The sequence below is a fragment of the Protobothrops mucrosquamatus genome, unplaced genomic scaffold, assembly GCF_001527695.2.
Source record: "Protobothrops mucrosquamatus isolate PMUCROS unplaced genomic scaffold, P.Mucros_1.0 scaffold5341, whole genome shotgun sequence".
NCBI classification, from domain to species: Eukaryota; Metazoa; Chordata; class Lepidosauria; order Squamata; family Viperidae; genus Protobothrops; species Protobothrops mucrosquamatus.
Genome location: NW_015391204.1, coordinates 53,575 through 74,494, shown reverse-complemented (window position 1 = coordinate 74,494; position 20,920 = coordinate 53,575). Strand labels below are relative to the sequence as shown.

The 20,920-nt window shown below is 41.5% G+C and overlaps 1 protein-coding gene across 1 annotated transcript in view; it reads left to right on the top strand.

Annotated features, from left to right (window-relative positions):
- Positions 1-291: 291 nt before the first annotated feature.
- The window catches only part of LOC107299717 (3 beta-hydroxysteroid dehydrogenase type 7-like), a gene marked incomplete at its 3' end in the record, with an annotated part of 67,545 nt that continues 46,916 nt past the window's right edge, over positions 292-20,920 (top strand). The window contains exon 1 of the mRNA XM_015829060.1: positions 292-335. Coding sequence (XP_015684546.1) covers positions 323-335 — 13 coding nt within the window. The remainder of the gene's footprint in view (positions 336-20,920) is intronic.

The window sequence follows — 20,920 nt, the reverse complement described above, 5'->3', positions numbered from 1 at the left end:
AGAAACCAACATCAGTAAACCTGGCCAACTAGCTGCTAATCCTGCCTGCATTCAGCTCTCTATAATTACTGTGGATGTCAAATAATAACTGGCAGGTGGTGTCACCTAACTTGAGTTGCTGGTGTGTTGTTTGTGAGCCCCTATATATTTATCTTTCGAGCCACACACATGTAATTAAAATAATCTGAATCATAGGGTGCATTTAAGGAGGAAAGGCTGGAGACATTCTTCATCTTACTTGTTTTCTTTTTCCAGCATTTGAAGTCTTGGACTTCTCTTCCCTGATACCAGAACTGGAAGTTATTCTGGCAGTAACTCAAGAATGCAGATACCTGGTAAGTGTCTCATGAGAACTGGGAATGCCGGTAAGAAAGAAAACAGTAACTGCAATTATAAAATGCCTTACAGAGAACATCTTGTCTTTCATTTCTCTCTCTCTCTCCCGCTATACTAGTGAACTTTATAGTTCCATTTCTCCATCCATCGTTTATATAATTAAATAGTGCAGAAAAAAAAGACAAAAACGAAGTAATAGGAAGAAAGTAACACAACAGTAAGAACAAAATTATATGTATCTCCGAACTCTTCTCAACTACGTAGCTATTATGTGGAAATTGATGGTTGGATGGTGGAAATGGAATTTCTGCACTGTTACTTCTAGAAACCTAGTCCTCCAGTGCTGGATAAATAAATTCATTGACCAGATTTCTTGGTGGATTGACGTCTTGATGTTCCTCGTGAGTCACTTACAAATGTAGATTAAGTACTATGTGGACAATTGCGATGTAGCACGCTCAGCCTTCATGAACACTGTTGTGGGAATTTTATATACGTATCTATTTGTAATATAAATAAGTAGGGGAAGGGGCTCAGGAACAACATCAGAACTCTCTATCCAGAAAAATGCAGTGCCAGGAAGGGTTGGGATCCTGCACAGAACTCTTAATTTCCCAGACTCTGATAGAAGACCTAAAATTGAGGAAGACACAGATCATCTAGAAGGGTGAGAAAGGAATTCTTATAATATGCTCCTGTTTTTTTTTCTCTCTTGTCTGAATATTGATAGGACCTCTAGGTCTCCTGCTTTGGGTCTGGAATAAGGGGCAGGGGGATAACAGAATAACACAGTTGGAAGGGACTTTGGAGGTCTTCTAGTCCAACCCCCTCCTCAAGCAGGAAACTATACCATTTCAAACAAATGGTTGTCCAGTCTCTTCTTAAAAACATCCAGTGTTGGGGCACCCACAACTTCTGGAGGCAAGTCGTTCCACTAATTAATTGTTCTAAAAGATGGGTCCCTTGTTATTATAACAAATACATCTGGTTTCGGGTTGCTTCCCTTTTGATTTTGCCCAACTAAATTCTCAAACCATTTCATCCTTCAAGTCCTCTTTTTTCAACTTCTCTGAGCCTTTTACCTCACTGTCTCTTAGATGGTGGCCTCTAAAAGCACAGTCTCTCTTCTGCTGCTTCTGTTATGATTATTATTATGGTTGATTATATCATAATTTCAGCCAGATGTTCAGACTGAATTTGGGAAGGAGTCCACCTATCGAGTCCTTTCCAAGAACCTGGGATAGGTAGATGTTGATGTTCGATGGTGTTAGAGGTACCGTCGCAGGATCTAAGCTGTTCTGAGTAAAGCTGCCTTTTGCAATTGACTGGTGGGGATTTTGTCCGTGCCGATGGTGTTCAAATGATGCTCCAGATGTTTTGGAATTGCACCCAAGGTGCCTATTAATTATTGGTACTGCCTTTGCTTTCTTTTGCTACGGACATTCTATTTCTATTTGTAGGTCTTTGTATTTTGTTATCTTCTCCAGTTCTTTCTCGTCTATTCTGCTGTCTCCAGGCACTGCCACGTCCACTATCCAGACTTTTTTGTCTTTCTTATCGACAATTGTTAAGTCCGGGGTGTTATTTGGCAGGTGCTTGTCTGTTTGAATTCTGAAGTCCCAGAGCAGTTTAATTTTATCATTTTCTATGACTTTCTCTATTTTATGATCCCACCAGTTCTTGCTTACAGGCAAATGATATTTCTTGCAGATCTTCCAATGCACCATTGTTGCTACTTTGTCGTGCCGCTGCTTGTAGTCAGTCTGTGCGATCTTCTTGGTGTTAGAGGTACCGTCGCAGGATCTAAACTGTTCTGAGTAAAGCTGCCTTTTGCAATTGACCGGTGGGGATTTTGTCAGTGCCGATGGTGTTCAAGTGGATGTTTTGGAATTGCAGCCAAGGTGCCTATTAATCATTGGTACAGCCTTTGCTTTCTTTTGCCACGGACATTCTACTTCTACTTGCAGGTCTTTGTATTTTGTTATCTTCTCCAGTTTCTTGTTTTCTACCCGTCTTGCAGTTTGAAGCGATTCTGAGCGGCTCATCCTGTAAGATGCTCCTAAGGCAAGCCAAGACTTTTGATCCTACAGTTGACTTTTTTGCATTGTCTTGCGGATCCTCTTTCTCTATCTGTGCTTCTGTAATGGGGTGTGTGAATGACCTTGGGGAGATGAGGAAAAGAGGTGCTGCCAAGGAAATGGTCAGATAAGAGAGAGAGAGAGAGGAGCCCTCAGTCATTAAAGTCAAAAACCTAGGAAGGACCTACCCTAATTGATCAACCAGTTAAACCTGACGGTGGGAAGTTTGTATCTTCAGACTTGCAAGATTCTATCAATGTAGCCTTACTATAAAGTCTAATCAGCTCTAGTTGCATTTCCTGTCTGCTAAAATATTATTATTATTATTATTATTATTATTATTATTATTATTATTATTATTATTATGATGATGATGATGATTATGATTATGATTATGATTATGATTATGATTATGATTATGATTATGATTATGATTATGATTATGATTATGATTATGATTATGATTATTATGATGATTATTATTATTAAGTTGGAAGGGACCTTGGAGGTCATCTAGTCCAACCCCCTGCTCAGGCAGGAAACCCTATACCATTTCACAGTGCTTTTTTTCTAAAAAAAAAAAAAAAGGTGCTGGAACTCACACACATCATACAACCCGCCTTGCCTACCCTACAAGGTTCCATCCAAAAAAGGTGCTGGAACTCCATTCTGGGTGTTCTATGAGAAAAAAAGCCCTGCCATTTCAGACAAATGGCTGTCCAGTCTCTTCTTAAAAACTTCCAGTGTTGGAGCATTCACCGCTTCTGGAGGCAGGTTGTTCCACCGGTTAATTGTTCTAACTGTCAGGAAGTTTCTCCTTAGTTCTAAGTTGCTTCTCTCCTTGATCAGTTTCCATCCGTTGCTTCTCGTCCTGCCTTCAGGCACCTTGGAGAATAGCTTGACTCCCTCTTCTTTGTGGCAGCTCCTGAGATATTGGAACATGGCTATCATGTCCCCCCTCGTCCTTCTCTTCATTAAACTAGACATACCCAATTCCAGCAACCGTTCCTTATATGTTTTAGCCTCCAGTCCCCTGATCATTTTTGTTGCTCTTCTCTGTACTCTTTCTAGAGTCTCAACATCTTTTTTACATCGTGATGACTAAAACTGGATGCAGTATTCCAAGTGTGGCCTTACCAAGGCATTGTAAAGTGGTATTAACACTTCACGTGATCTTGATTCTATCCCTCTGTTAATGCAGCCTAGCACTGTGTTGGCTTTTTTGGCAGCTGCAGCACACAGCTGGCTCATATTTAAGTGATTGTCCACTAGGACTCCGAGGTCCCTCTCACAGTTACTACTATTGAGCAAGGTACCCCCTTGCTCTAGTAATGTCCTTCCTTCCACTACCTCCTCTGGGACATCAGAAAACGAGGAATAAATTTTATTTTTTATTTATGTATTAGTATCCTGTCTTAGTTGTTTTACAAGTAACTCCAGTGGCAAACATATCCAACATACCTTTCTCTTCTTATTTTTCTCACAACAACGGGATTCAGCCTTCCAGGCTGGGAAGGTGGGGAGATCCAACACAAAATAATTTGGCGTCTCCTCTTCTGTTGATTTGGAAAGTGCCGTTCAGACAGTCCAAACTAAAATTGACTATAAATGCCTTTTTTCGGGCCGCCACCTCACTGTTAATTCTTACTCACTTGGCAGTCAAAGGGCCTTACCTGTAGAAACAGAATAATTAAACATCTCCCATACAAGTATGCAATCGACTTACGATTGCAACCGAGCCCAACATTTTCACTGCTGAAGTTACTAAGTTGGTAACATGTTTGTTGAGTGAATCTGGCTTCTCCACTGATTATGCTTGTCAGAAGGTTTACATTCAAATTGCCTAGCACAGGGGTCTTCAAACTTGGCCCTTTTATGACTTGTGGACTTCAACTCCCAGAATTCCTCAGCCAGGCATGCCTGGCTGAGGAATTCTGGGAGTTGAAGTCCACAAATCATAAAAGGGCCAAGTTTGAAGACTCCTGGCCTAGCATCTGAATTTGATGGTAGGGATTCTGCGACAATCGTTAAGTGGAGTAAACAGTCATTTTTTTCAGTGTCATACCTTTGAGCAGTCACTAAATGAATCATTGTGAGTCGAGGACTATCTATAGTCTACTACAGGAACTTGGATGCTTGGATTGGAAAATAGAGCGTTCTTCGCACTGACTCTCCCCGTATCCTGAAACTCCCACAATCTGAGTAAAATTATATTTCTGTTTCTGTTGCCTTTGTGTTGATATTTTTTTTCTTAATCTTCAAATTGATCTTAACTATCTTCACAGAAGGTCCATCTCATTATTTGTACAGATTATTTTCTCTGCTCGGATTTGTTTTGACTCTTCAATTAACCTTATAATCCCATTATCTTCTCGTCTTGCCCAACTCTGCTTGGCTTCTTAGTCAGATATGACCACTCTGATCCTGCTGAAATATTTTGAATCAGAGTTTACTCATTGTCAGCTCGATTCTTAGGGCAGAGGCAAGATGCACATTTAATCATTCATGCCTCATTTGTTGACAGTACACAAATCCACTTTCTCGGGGCTTTAAATATGTTGAAAGGGGAGTATTCAAGTCTGCAATCCTCAAGAGAAATGTTTTTAAAAGGGAGGGATCAAACTTGGAAGCAGAAATGAAGTTGATCAGGATCCACCAACCCTTGTGTTCTTGGAAATGTTGAAAAGATTTGTTTCCTGAGCCAGAACTGCATATAATCAGTGTGATATCACTTGTTCTCTCAGATTTCCCCAGATACCAAGATTGACGGTGAGGTGAGGTGGGATGATATGATGTGCTTCATATTTAAGGTCAGATAATTCCCATCCATCAATGTTTAGCAAAGAAGGACTATTGCATCCTTCTATTTTGCAAAGTTGGGAATCTCGAAGGAAGATCTGTAACTTAGAATGGGTAGGCTTTATAAATTATCAGCATGGATTTCCTAATGTGTTGCTTGATGAGCTAATATATAGTTTCATTATTAAAATCAGCAAAACGTACCAGTGAAAGTGTGTGCTGCCAGGATTACAAGGATTCAGTGATGCCAGTTGTCTTTCACTGCGTATAAAATGGACATTGTGTGAAATTTTGCAGCCTCGTAATCTTGGTTAGAAAGAACTAACTTCCAGGCCTTTACAGGTACAAGAATGTCTGGCCAGGTTTCAAAGTAATTGCAAAAGGGAGGTGGTGTGCCCATCAACCAAAGTTAGAGTATAACCAAAAAATAAGTGAAGCATAATAAATACATGTGAAATACAGCCACATAATCCTGACTCTCTTAATGGATGGTTTCAATTTCTTTTGTTTAGTGTAATACTTCTCAACTAAAGCAACTTTAAGATGTGTCGACCTTCATTCCCAGAATTCCTCTAGCCAGCTGGAGAAGTCTGGAAATTGAAGTCCACTCATCTTAAAATAGCTGAAATTGAGAAACACTGCTTTACAGTATATGTACAGGTGGTCTTCAACTTATACCAGTTCATTTAGTGACCGTTTGAAGTTACAGTGGCACCAAAAAAGTGACTTATGACTGTTTTTCACACTTACAACTGTTGCAGCATCCCCCTGGTCATGTAATCAAACTTCAGATGCTTGACAATTTACTCATATTTATGACGGTCGCAGTGTTCCGGGGGTCATGTGATCACTTTTTGTGACCTTCTGACAAGCAAAGTCAATGGGAAAGCCAGATTCAATTCACAACTGTGCCACTATCTTAACAACTGCAGTGATACACTTAACGACTGTGGCAAGAAAAGTCGTAAAATGGGGCAACGTTCACTTACCGGTAACAACTGCCTCGTTTAGAAACAGAAATTTTGGGCTCAGTTGTGGTTGTAAGTGCAGGATTACCTGTATAGATTTTTTCCAGTCTCAAAGTCATTTAAAAAGTATTCTCCTTCAAAACATGCCCAAGGCCTGTTGATTTCGCTGACCTAATACATGTACGTTTCTCGGGCAACAATACTGAAGAAATTTGCCATTGCCATTTGTGTTTGATTCTGTAGACTCATTTTGGATCCCCGTAAAGGGATCCACTGGCCTCCCATCCAACAGCTAACCTTACCTGACTCTGCTTAGCTTCCCAACCCAAAATTCCCCAGATGCTTCCACCTGCTAAGGTTAAAGCAGTTTAGAATTCGACAACATCATAATTCTAAACCTTCTGCCATAGCTTAACATTCTTCTTGCTGGGATCTTGTCAGAAGTGGGTTTGCAATGGCCTGGCTTTTACAAGCCTGTATGAGAACATTGATAAAAGAGCCAAAGAAGATAAGTATTGTGAGCAATGTTCTTTCTCAGTTTTCCTCTTGCTGTGCTTGCCAAAACAGATCACCAAAGGTTAAAATCCTTTTGCTCAGGAGTTGCGTTTTTAAATTCAGCTGTCCAGCTGGTGAGTATCTGAATAGCAAGAATGTTGTTCACTCGAACACATCAGTAATAGTAACAGTATAACAGAGTTGGATGAGATCTTGGAAGTTTTCTAGTCCAACCCCTTCTTACTCAAGCAGGAGATCCTATACCATTTCAGACAAATGGTTGTCCAATCTCTTCTTAAAGTCCTCCAGTGATGGAGCACCCACAACTGCTGAAGGCAAACCATTCAACTGATTAATTGTTCTCAGTGTCAGGAAATTTCTCCGTAGTTCTAGGTTGCTTCTCTCCTTGATAAGTTTCCATCCATGGCTTCTTGTCCTGCGTTTGGGTTCGTTGGAGAATAAATTGACCCCCTCATCTCTGTGACAGTCCCTCAAATATTAGAAGATGCTATCAAATCACCCCTAGTCCTTCTTTTTGTTAGACTAGACATATGCAGTTCCTACATCCATTCTTCATATGTTTCATTAGCTTCCAGTCCCGTAATCTTCTTTGTTGGTCTTCTCTCCACTCTTTCTAGAGCAGTGGTTCTCAACCTGTGGGTCGGGACCCCATTTGGGGTCGATCGACCATTTCACGGGAGTCGCCAAGCAAGGCTGTCCGCCATTTTTTTTGTCCGCCATTTTTTTCCCTTTTCCGGCGGGTGCCTTACCTCCCTTGGGCTGGGCCAGCTGGTGGTCGGCCTGCTCCGCCTCTGCCGCTTGCCAGCTACGCCTCGGCCGGCGCAGGGGGCGGAACCACGCATGCGCGGCGCTCCCGGGCAGGGAAAGTCCTCGACTTACGACCGGTTGGGTAGTCCTTGACTTACGACTGGTTTAGTCCTCGACTTACGACCGGTTTAGTCCTTGACTTACGACCGGTTTAGTCCTCGACTTACAACCGGTTGGGGTCGCGGCATTAAAAAGGTTGAGAACCACTGTTCTAGAGTCTCAATATCTTTTTTGAATCAAGCTGACTAACCTTTCATACATACACAAACACTCACTTTTTTGTTATTCTCTTCTGCACCATGGTGATTATTAGAAAAGATTTCCAGTTCAGATTCTAATTTCTTTCCTTTCTATCGTGGGTTTCCTACTGTCGAAATGGTGAACAGTGTTTGATCTTTCTCTGTGCTTGTTTATTTTGCAACTGACGCTAAAAGAGACTTCTTTATATTCTCGGGTTCCCTGGCCTGACATTTCTCAGAACTCGATGTAAGCTGAAACTTCCAGTAAATGCTCATTCATTTCGATTGCTGGCCTACGTGAAATGCTCCAAATATCTTGTTATCCAATATTTAATACTCCAACCACTCTAAAAATTTCTTGAGAAGAGTTGTGATAAAAAAAAAAGCCAAATCAAATACAACTGCTGCTGAGAGGGAGAAAACAAACATTTTTGATCAGTATTCAAGTAAAAGCTAAAAGATGAAAAAGTGTAAATCAAAGTAAGATTGTTTCCTCTTGAACTGCACCAAGACAGTTTATTTTCCATCCAAATATTTATCCTATGGAGTTGTTGGCAGGTCTCTATCCATTAGACTTGGATCCGGTATAGCCAGTAATTAATTTAGAATAGGCACTAAACAGGGATGTTGTTTTCTTTTCATGAATCAGAACTACAATCATTCAAGATTCTGCTTTGAAAAAATAAATAAAACACCTCTTTTCAAACAAATTAAGCTCTGGCTGTTGCAGTTTGTGAACAGTTGTTGAAATAATTGAAGCCAGTTCAGATTGTAGGTAGGATTAGAAGAAAGGGTTAACTAAAAACATCCCTTCCTCCTCCGTATTTAAGCAGCTAAGTAAATAGCAAAGATCCTCATTCTTTTTAATCTCATCTGCTTTTCTCTTTCTTCACTCATGATTTATAGATCTTGATTTCTATGACAAATGTGCCTCTGGCTTTCTTGCTGCCTCTGTTAAATATTAGGGAGTGTCTGCTGGATTTGATAGAGTCTACATCTTAGCAAGGTAATTTGAATCAGTTTTCAGAAATCTAAGCAAGATGGGCCAAGGTGAATTTAGTCTGCTCAAGTCCTCAGTGTGATGTAGGCCTTGACATGTTTTTCCAGCTCTTTGGAGTGTTGAAAAAGGAGTTCTAACAATAAGGTCTTTAACGGCTGATCTCTGTCAAACTAGGTAAAACAGAAAGTGGGTCAGAGTGTTTTGGTTTCTGTGATTTACAGAAACTGTCTCTACAGTCAAACAATCAAATTGGCCAAACAGGCTTGCTTATTCATCCTACCTACACAGATATCACAAAAACTGGATTCTGTTTTGTCTCCTTTTGCATTTGGGTATGGATGCAAAGCCATCTCGAATATAATGTCATGGTTCTGAAAGATGAAACTCTTCAAAGAACTTTGAAGCATTGTTTACCTTAAAGAATCTTTAATTGAGCAACATAGCTTCGGCATGTACATAGGCGAAGCCAAAATCTGAATTCTCCTCCCCTAAACACATAGTATCGAAGCATAATTCACTCCTTCATTTAACACTCATTAATCACATTCTCCAATTAGTTTGAAGTGCTAACTTTCCCTCCTGTTCCATAACCGCCATTTCTTATCTTCTCTTATTACAAACAACCTTGAAGAATACTCTACTGAGATATTGTTATGTCTAACTAATCCCCATGCACGTTCTTCCCCCTCCCCTCCAGCACCATCTCATTCTAACTCTAAAAGTAATGCACAGGTTAAAGAGAAAATGGCTACATCTTCATATATTGTCAAAGCAAGAACATCCGATGTTAGCAGCGTTGACAGCAAGGCTCAACCAGAAACTGAGCTAAAGTCGATTAGTTCGTTTGCCAAAACTCTAGCAGCACCGTGGGAGATACTTCCTGTGATCATCCTATCACAAGAGAATGGAAGCAGTAATCTATTCTAATACATCTCAAGGCCACCTGCTTGCAGACAATCTAACAGTTCATGATCGCCAGCCTCATTTCTTTTGGAGCATGAAAAGTAAAGTTTCTGAATTGCTCCCAGATGTGCTGTCCTGCTCACTCACAAACATAACGGTGGTTTAGTGGCTTTATTAATATTCTCCACCAATTCCCTTCACCAAAACCCTAGAACTGCCCCAATTAAGTCCAGCCAAAAGCAGACCAATGCTTGTCCACAGAGCAATGGCCAATGAGTCCACCAGGCAAAATTAAATCTACAATACAAGAAGGTTCACAAGACAAGAAAAGTCCAAAGTTCACAAGGCACGGTCCAAGTCAAGGGACGGTGTCAATCCAAAGCAAGGCAGGAATCACAGCTATCAGAAAACACACAGCTAGGAAATGAACATATTCCCAGCATTGCCTCCATCTGTCTGCTGTGCTAAATAGCCAGCTTCTGATGCAGCCCATCAAGAGGGGCAAGGCTGCCTCCTCATGAGTAATCAGGCTGACCTTCACTGCTCCTGCCTTTTCTCTGCCCTACGTGTTCTCGGATCAGGTGCAGAAGGCAGATCCTCTTCCTCATCAGTGACTAGCTGCAGCTGTGAGCTTTCCCCACCTGAAGTCTCAGGGATGTCCTGCTGCAGCTAAATCCCTCAGACAGCTGCTGGGAGTCATTGACGAACTCCCCTCTAGAGGTGCCCAGAACTGGTTCATTCTCCTCTGAACTGACATCTAGAGAGGTATCTGGGGAAGCGTCCAGGAGAGGTATCACACCCGAAATCTGTGAATGGGATTTGGTGATGATTAACTCGCATGGAACAATGATGGTGTAACCACAGAATAACTCAATAAATCAGATTGTATTGCTGCCCTCTCCTTGTTGACATAACACCCAATTATTTTGTAGCGCAGCAGGCAGAAAAATGCAAGATGCAAAAGGCGGAACCACCTTTGCCTGAAAGGTTCATTGTCAAATGCCTTTCAGTACCCAGAAGTTTCATTTTCCCTCCCTCATCTCTCTGTTTGAATTATGTTGGGAAACATGGATTCTATTATCAGCTGGGTACCTTTCCCAGGCTTTCCCAGAACACTGGACTATAGGTTCCATCATCCCCGGTCAGTACACTTCTTTTTTCTGCTCCCAAGAAAAACAAAGAGCTTGGTCTAAGGGTGGTTTCTAAGCCCAGCTGAGAACTTTGCACTCCCGTTCTAAAAGTGGAAGGATCTAATCTTATATCAGATGCAAGATTATTGGTAGCCCAATTTTGGAAGAAGGACTCTTTGCCTACTATAGAAGAATGGACGCTTAAAGTGTCAAATTTAGCAGAAATGGCTAAAATTTCCACTTATTTGAAGGATCAATCACAAGAAAGATACATCTCGGTTTGGAGAAGATGGATAGATTATATTCAGAATAAATATGGGACTAAATAGATTCATTTGGGTTATGAGTAAATTTTAGAGTATTGTTATTATTAATAGTTTATTTTAACAGAATTTTTGTTAGTTTTAATTATATGATATTATTATTTTTAACATTAGTATTGTATTGTTTAATATTTAGGTTATGAATAGGTTTATTATTGTGTTTAATTTTAATTTGTTTAAATTTATGTTAAAGGGGAGTTAAAGTGCATTGGTTATTTTAATAGTTGGTTAATGCTAGATAGATTTTGATTATTATATTTGTAACCCTGTGTTCAGCTCTGGGAAGTGGGGGAGGGGGAGGGAGGGGTTTTGGGGTGGGTATGGGGGTTTATACTGTAATTTCCATAAAACTTTTAATAAAAAAAAAAGTGGAAGCATCTTAGCCAATTCTCATGCTTTGGCAGTAGGAAACCATGGTTAGTACAAACTAAGTAAATACATATCCCCCTTTAATTGTGATTACAGGTGATCCTTGGCTTACAACCATTCGTTGAGTGACTCTTTGGAGTTACAATGGCATTGAAAAAAGTGACCTACACTCGGTCCTTGTATTTAAGACTGTCACAGAATTCTCACGGTCCTGTGATCGGAATTTGGGCCCTCGACAACCAGTGTGCTTTTCCAATGTTCGCAACATCCTGGGATCGTGTGATCGCCATTTGTGACCTTCCTAGACCAGGGCTTTTCAACCAGTGGTACGGGTACCACCTGTGGTACATTGGCACCTTGCAGGTGGTACGCAACCATCCTAGAAAAATAGTGGCGGGGAAGGGGAATGAGCTGAACCGGTGGCAGCACTGCACAAGCCTGAGCGAGAGATGGCTGGAGCTGCAGGGCTGTCAGGGCTCAGCGGAAGCGCCAGGATCAGCTCCAGCTGGAGCTCGGCGCTGATCCTGGTGCATCTGCTGAGCCCTGAAGAAGCACCAATCAGCTGGAAAGCAGCACTGATCCTGGCGCTTCTGCTGAGCCCAGAAGAAGCGTCGATCAGCTGGAATGTTGCAGCATCTCCAGGGTCTTCTGATTTACATTCAGATGCTTGGCAACTAATTCATATTTACGACGGTCACAGTGTCCCAGGGTCACGTGAAGTGACCAAAACCTACTGCAACCACCCAGCAGATGGGGGTGGGGAATAAAAACCAAACAACCCCCCCACCGCTGCCAATCCTCAACAGAAATGCTCACAACAATGAAAACCTCGGACAGGAGGAAGAGCACCGCCGGGTGGGCAGGCAGGTGTCTTGCTCGGCTGTGCCTTGGGGGGCACTTTTTTCAGTGCCATTGTAACTTTGAACAGTCACTAAGCAAACTGTTGTAAGTCGAGGACTACCTGTACTTTATCATTTCCCCCCCCCTTTTTTTGGGTCAAGTTTTTGACACCTTGCTAGGTGACTGGTGGTACTCGGATGTTGCCATATCCTAAAAGTGGTACAATGGGTGAAAAGGTTGAAAAGCCCTGTTATACAACTTGCAAATCTCTTTTTTCTCTTTTCTCTTTGCTCCTTTATTTTCTTTTTGGGTGTGCTTGTGTCTATGTTTTTTGGTTGTGCTCTTTAATTTCCATTAAAGAAAAAAGTACTTTTTAAAGAAAAAAAAGGACAGGATTTTTTTCTCATGGGTACTCCCTGTTTAAAATCATCTCCAAAAGAGGATCCCTCACAAAAAATACCGAAAAGATAGGATGTGACAATGAATTAGAATAACTACTCAAAATCAAGGCAAAAACAAAAAACAAAAACTGAGTATTGACAATATTCTAAAATATTAGGATATTGTTTATATCAGGGCTTTTCAACCTTTTCACCCATTGTACCACTTTTAGGATATGGCAACATCCGAGTACCACCAGTCACCTAGCAAGGTGTCAAAAACTTGATGACCAAAAAAAAAAAGGGGGGGAAACTGATAAAGTACAGGTAGTCCTCGACTTACAACAGTTCGCTTAGTGACTGTTCAAAGTTACAATGGCACTGAAAAAAGTGCCCCCCAAGGCACAGCCGAGCAAGACACCTGCCTGCCCACCCGGCGGTGCTCTTCCTCCTGTCCGAGGTTTTCATTGTTGTGAGCATTTCTGTTGAGGATTGGCAGCGGGGGTGGGGGGGTGTTTGGTTTTTATTCCCCACCCCCATCTGCTGGGTGGTTGCAGTAGATTTTGGTCACTTCACATGACCCTGGGACACTGTGACCGTCGTAAATATGAATTAGTTGCCAAGCATCTGAATGTAAATCAGAAGACCCTGGAGATGCTGCAACATTCCAGCTGATCGACGCTTCTTCTGGGCTCAGCAGAAGCGCCAGGATCAGTGCTGCTTTCCAGCTGATTGGTGCTTCTTCAGGGCTCAGCAGAAGCACCAGGATCAGCGCCGAGCTCCAGCTGGAGCCTGGGGCTGATCCTGGCACTTCCGTTGAGCCCTGACAGCCCTGCAGCTCCAGCCATCTCTCGCTCAGGCTTGTGCAGTGCTGCCACCGGTTCAGCTCATTCCCCTTCCCCGCCACTATTTTTCTAGGATGGTTGCGTACCACCTGCAAGGTGCCAATGTACCACAGGTGGTACCCGTACCACTGGTTGAAAAGCCCTGCTTTGGAGAACAGCTTGAGTCCCTCTTCTTTGTGGCAACCCCTGAGATATTGGAACACTGGTATCATCCTTAGTCCTTCTTTTCATTAAACTATAGATATACCCAATTCCTGCAATCGTTCTTCATGTTTTATCCTCCAGACCCCTAATCCTCTTTGTTGCTCTTCTCTGAAACTTTCTAGAGTCTTAACATCTTCTTTATATCATGGTGACCAGAACTGGATGCAATATTCCAAGTGTGGCCTTACCAAGCCATTATAAAGATATACGTAACACTTCATGTGATCTTGATTCTATCCGTCTGTTAATCCAGCCTAGAACTGCGTTGGCTTTTTTGGCAGCTGCAGCACACTGCTGGCTCATACTTAAGTGATTGTCCGTTAGATTCCTCTCACAGTTAGTGCTATTGAGCCAGGTTTCACCTAATCTGTACCTGTACATTTGGTTTTTCTTGCCTAAGTGTAAAGCTTTATTTTTCTCTACGTTGAATTTCATTTTGTTAGATGTTAGCTATTAAACACAGAGATGATATTTATATCAATATAATCAATCATATCACTTTGAAACAATAATTAAAATCAAATCACTGTTCACTAATGAGCAAAGGCAATTGGTATGACAAGATTCATTAATCAGGATGAACAATTGCTAAAAAATCTATCCGTTTGTCACCGATCAGACAAGGTCTCATATTTCAAAATCTCTTGTAAAAAATAACTCAAACTTTAGATGCGGCACACCCATTTCTTCTTCTAGTCAGTTGTGCATCAGCATAAAATAAAAAAAAGAAGTGATGACAGCAGTTTGAATGGAAAGTGAAATTGCTTTTCTCTGTCTTTTCTGATATTTACTGGTCCCAAAAGAGGGGAGGAATCGTCCAGGAAAGGAGTATTTCTGCCTGACCGCTTTGGAAAATGGGTGCTGAATTACATCTGGGACCTAGTAGTTAGGTCTTAGAGTAGACCCAAAGAGACTATTGGCTCTAGAACAGAGAGCTCCAAATTTGGCAACTTTAAGACTTGTGGATTTCAACTCCCAGCATTCCACAGGCAGCCATGCTAGTTGGGAAATTCTGGGAGTTGAAGTCCACAAATCTTAAAGTTGTCGAGTTTGGAGACTCCTGCTTTAGACATTCATGGGAGCTTCGACTCAGACCATTCTTTTCAAGACATTCCATCTAACATGGTGATTGTGCAGAACAAGTGGAGGAAGGAATCTGATGGGCACCACCCTTTGCTCGTTGAAAGAAAGGCAGCCTTCACAATTGGCAGATGAAAGATCTACCCTTATGTTTGTTAAAAAAAATAACTGGCCATGTAGGTAATCCTTGAACATCCTCAATCTAATGTAGAGTTTTTCTCTCTTTAGATGTTATGCACAGAATAATAATAATAATAATAATAACAACAACAACAACAACAACAACAACAACAATAATAATAATAATAATAATAATAATAATAATAATAATAATAATAATAAAGTTGGAAGGGACCTTGGAGGTCATCTGGTCCAACCCCCTGCTCAGACAGGAAACCCTATACCATTTCAGACAAATAGCCGTCCAGTCTCTTCTTAAAAACTTCCAGTGTTGGAGCATTCACCGCTTCTGGAGGCAGGTTGTTCCACTGGTTAATTGTTCTAACTGTCAGGAAGTTTCTCCTTAGTTCTAGGTTGCTTCTCTCTTTGGTTAGTTTCCACCCATTGCTTCTTGTCCTGCCTTCAGGCGCTTTGGAGAATAGCCTGACTCCCTCTTCTTTGTGGCAGCCCCTGAGATATTGGAACACTGCTCTCATGTCCCCCCTCGTCCTTCTCTTCATTAAACTAGACATACCCAATTCCAGCAGCCGTTCCTTATATGCTTTAGCCTCCAGTCCCCTAATCATCTTTGTTGCTCTTCTCTGCACTCTTTCTAGAGTCTCAACATCTTTTTTACATCGCGGTGACCAAAACTGGATGCAAACCATGGCAACTTGAAAAAGTGTGGACTTCAACTCCCAGAATTCCCCAGCCAGCATATGGTTGGGGAATTCTGGGAGATGGCTGTGGAATTCTGGGAGTTGAAGTCCACATGTCTTAAAGTTGCCAAGGTTGAGAAACCTCGAGACAAGAGCCTTAAAATGCACGATCTAAGTGAGGGCAAAGACAAGCCAAAGAGCAAACAAACCTGATTGATCCAGCATGATGGAATGGTTAGGTTGTTGGATTAAAATAAAATCCATTCTTAGCTATCAAAGAGCACTCAGTGTGTCATATTCAGCTCAGGCTACCCCGGGTTGGGATAAAACAAAGGGAGATATAAATCTCATAACTCAAAACCAATCAGTGCACCTTGACTGAAAGCCAGGAAAGAGGACTCTGAAAGCAAGGAAAGAGCATGGCCAGTCATGAGGGCTGCTGGGAACTGTAGTTCAGCGCTATCTGAATGAGGCCCCTGCTATACAGTTGTTCAGCCAGCCTTCCGCAGTCAGTCTTAAAGGCACGTCCACGCCTTAAAGAAGAGCTCGGCCTTGCTTATTAAGGATTAAGAAACCCCAAAGCCTTCCTCCCACTATAAAACTCTGCAAAAGCAGGCAAAATAGGATTTCTGCTTTGTAAAGTACAAAAATCGATTGACCCTCTCATGTGTATAATAAAGCCAGCTACACATGAGACCAGCATTTGCTCTGATGGGGTTTGTAGGATTTGGAGGAAAATGGATTGAATCTAGGCTGCCTCGATAAATTTTGCAGGATCTTTGTTGGGTTGTGATTCCTCCCAGAAATTATATGCCTGAAAGTTAGCTATTGACTAAGCCTTTGAATAGTACGTGGAAGGGTAAATTATTCCGAAATGCATTTGCCAGCAGAGTCATCCAGAGGGTGGAAAAGTTCTCTTCCAACTTCATGAGCAACCAAGCCAATGTGCTTCCTTTCCTTTGCGAAGTCTTGATGACTTGACTAGTTTACAGTACATGAGAGAAACACCTCTGAGAAACGCTAAATCATAAAAACAAAAATAAAGCCCAACATGATTTAATTTGTCAAAAACAGAGGCCAGAGAAAATTTCCTTTCAGATTTCTGGGAAATGTAATCACAGCTTCTTTTGCCAATTCTCACCGCTGCTGTTTCCTCTGTTTTTCCAACATCGCACGCTCGTGTGGATGTCAAATGGGCAGGATTCTGACTCGTGATGTAAATAGTAGAGGTGCCAGATAAATAGCAACTCATCACCAATGGAAAGTATTTGGGCAAATGGGCAGGATTTTCTCATCAACAATCTTTCAGGCCAGCGGTACCAGGAGAGAAACTCCAATGAAATCAAACTGTATTTTAATCAGATTGTATTTTGTAATACAGCTGCTTACTTAGTTTATTTAATAGCTAGCTTTGAGGGAATATTGTGCTCGTTCTTGATCACGCAGACTGGCAATTGCTGCCCTCCAAATATTCAAAGAATTGCAGCATATAATCTTCGAGGGAAATTGTGAAATCGCTTCCAAGGAAATTGAAATGGATTTCCCCTGAATTTATCACATTCCTCTTCACGAAAGAGCAGCAGTTATTTAGAAGGCTTAAGAATCACTTTTGGTCTACTGCAGGGGTAGGCAACCTTGGCTCTTTTATGACTCGTGGACTTCAACTCCCAGAATTCCTGAGCCAGCCACACTGAGGAGAAATGGAGAGGTTTCCATGCTAAGCCATGCCGGCTCAGGAATTCTGGGAGTTGAAGTCCATGAGTCATAAAAGAGCCAAGGTTGCCTACCCCTGGTCTAGTGGTTAAGGCAGCCGGCTAGAAACTAGAAGATAGTGAGTTCTAATCCTACCTTAGGCACGAAAGCCAGCGGGGTGATGTTGGGCCAGTGACTCTTTCTCAGCCCAACCCACCTCACAGGATTGTGGTTGTGAGGAAATAGGAGGAGGAAGGGGTATAAGTATGCTCGGTGCCTTGAATTATTTATAAAAATAATAAAGGTGGATAAAAACAAAAACAAATAAATAAACTACAATGTTATTATTTCAGGGAAATTGGTGGGTACAAAGTGGCTGAGGTATTTTATGCCATCAAGGTGTGTTCCCCCCCCCCCTTTTTTAAAAAATACGGCTGATTTGTTTACTTTACTATTTCATTTTACTTTTATTTTTTTGGCCTGCTCCGTAGTTCACAGGACACAGGTCACGCAATTTTGCAAATGGTATTAGACTCAACGATTTCTTTTGAAAGACGGCATTGAGCCTTTTTTTGAAAGCTGTTACCGCATTAGCTTGGCTTCCCTCTTCTGTTCCTCTAAACAGGTTGGGAAATCTTCTAAGATAAACAATAGGACTTTCCATCTCAAGGTAGCTCAGCTGAGAAATAACCCAGCCAGGGAGAATTTCCACAGTGTTTATTTGATTTTTCCCCCCCTTTGGCTCTAAATGAGAACTGAGGACAGTTTTATTTGCATGCAGGCCACATAGGTAGTTAGTCTACGGAGAAATTTCCTGACAGTCAGAAAAATTAACCAGTGGAACAACTTGCCTCCAGAAGCTGTGGGTGCACCAATACTGGAAGTTTTTAAGAAGAGACTGGACAATCATTTGCCTGAAATGGTATAGGGTTTCCTGCCTGAGCAGGGGGTTGGACTAGAAGACCTCCAAGGTCCCTTCCAACTCTTATTATTCTGTTATCCCGTTATTTTGTAATCCTTGATGTACAACCACAACTGAGCCCAAAATGTCTATTACTAAGTGAGACGGTTGTTAAGTGAGTTTTGCTGCATTTTACATCCTTTCTTGCCATAGTTGTTAAATGCATCATTGCAGTTGTTAAGTTATTCACACAGCTGTTAAGTGAATCGGGCTTCCCCGTGGACTTTGCTTGTCAGAAGGTCACAAAAGGGGATCACATGACCCCAGGACACAGCAACCGTCATAAATACGAGTCTGTTGCCAAGCGTCTGGATTTTGATCATATGATCCTGGGGATGCTGCAATGGTTGTAAGTGTGAAAAACAGTCCTAAGTGACTTTTTTCAGTGCCGTTGTAACTTCAAATGGCCACTAAACGAACTGTCTACGGAGATTCCCGGTCATCCAGGTCACGGTTGTGCCAAAGGTGCTTTTTCAAGAGGCAATTTGGACTTCCTTTGTTTTTTTTCCTCGAAGACGTTTCGCTTCTCATCCAAGGAGCTTCTTCTGAAGAAGCTGAAGAAGCTTCTTGGATGAGAAGCGAAACGTCTTCAAGGAAAAACAAAGAAAGTCCAGTTGCTTCTTGAAAAAAAACACCTTTGGGGCATTAAATGAGCTGTTGTAAGTTGAGGACTACCTGTGGAGAAGAAAATACACAATTTTTTCTTACCCACTAACTGGGGATGATGTAACAACCACAACCACAACAACAACAACAACAACAACAACAACAACAACAACAATAATAATAGAGTTGGAAAGGACCGTGGAGGTCATCTAGTCCAACCCCCTGCTCAGGCAGGAAACCCTATACCATTTCGGACAAATGGCTGTCCAGTCTCTTCTTAAAAACTTCCAGTGTTGGAGCATTCACCACTTCTGGAGGCAGGTTGTTCCACTGATTAATTGTTCTAACTGTCAGGAAGTTTCTCCTTAGTTCTAGGTTGCTTCTCTCCTTGCTTAGTTTCCACCCGTTGCTTCTTGTCCTGCCCTCAGGTGCTTTGGAGAATAGCTTGACTCCCTCTTCTTTGTGGCAGCCCCTGAGATATTGGAACACTGCTATCATGTCCCCCCTCGTCCTTCTCTTCGTTAAACTAGACATAGCCAATTCCAGCAACCGTTCTTTGTATGTTTTAGCCTCCAGTCTCTAATCATCTTTGTTGCTCTTCTCTGCACTCTTTCTAGAGTCTCAACATCTTTTTTACATCGTAGTGACCAAAACTGGATGCAGTTTTGTGGTACCTTCCAAGTATTTTGAACCCTCACCTCCGTCTTTCCTAACCATGGATGGAAAAGTTGCCTAAACATCTGGAGGGTTTGGGGTTTGAGCAATTCCAGACATTCGTGATTGTGATGGGAACTTAGCACGGAAGGAAGGAAACGAGTAGTATTACACCTTGCTCGTTACAGCACTTCCTTTCTTTCTGTCTTCCTCTTTGCTCTCATATATGAGAGCTTGCGGTGCGCCTGGGCTTCTAAGCCACGTTTCGGCACCTGGTGACTAAGACGGAGGTTCAGCAAAGGACCGTCTAAGTGAGCAGCCACCTCTTTTGTTTGGCTCCCTGATTCAGAGTTTGGAGTAATTTCATCCTTGAGCTTTTGCTGGTAAGACTTTCAGACAGTTTATTTCATTGTTTGTGCTAATGCACCCATGTAAATCTTACTTACACTCTTCTACATGACTTGCTGCCCTGGAGGGATTTGTAACACTTCTGTGTTTAATAGTGACTTTAATGCCCTTGCATAATATTAACCGTAAAATGATTGAATTTAAGTCATCAAAGTAAATGCAACATTTGGATCTTCATCAGCTAATTTTAGGCCACAATAAAATCCAGGGTGATGTTTTAAAAAGAGCGTGTCTAAAAGGAAGCTGTTTTTAAAACACCTGCAAATTTTTTTTTTGTCCTGCTGACATTTTTGTACTTGTTTTGTGCTCAGTTCACTGGTTTGTTGTTTTTTTAAACAATAATGTGTGAAAATAAGTGAGCACACGGAGGCTTTAAAGAAGTTATATGAGTCACTAAAAATAAGAGAGGAATTAAACTCCTTCTAAATAATCTGACATCATTTCTCTTATTATCTAAGTTGTACGTGCCTTGCTCTTTCCAAGGAATTTTCTTAAATATTAGCCTGGTGTAGCCAAAGTAAATAAAAAGCAAGTCTTGGTTCTTTGAGTGATTGGGATGTGATAATAAAGATGGTGCAATATTGCTTCACGCTTAAAAAATACGCAGTTCCTCAAGCTGCTCCATTACTGGAGGTTTTCAAGAAGAAATTGGACAGCCCCAAGTGTCCAGAATGGTATATAGGGTCTCCTATTTAGGCAGGGGGTTGGACTAGAAGACCTCCAAAGGTCCCTTCCAACCCTGCTACTCTGTGTTCTGTGTTCTATGTTCTGTATTTAAATTGGCAAGCTGATAACACCGTTATCTTCTGAAGGGTTTATTTTAAGAAAGTTTTCATTTCTTTTAAGATGTTCTCTTCTTCTTCTTCTTCTTCTTCTTCTTCTTCTTCTTCTTCTTCTTCTTCTTCTTCTTCTTCTTCTTCTTCTTCTTCTTCTTCTTCTTCTTCTTCTTCTTCTTCTTCTTCTT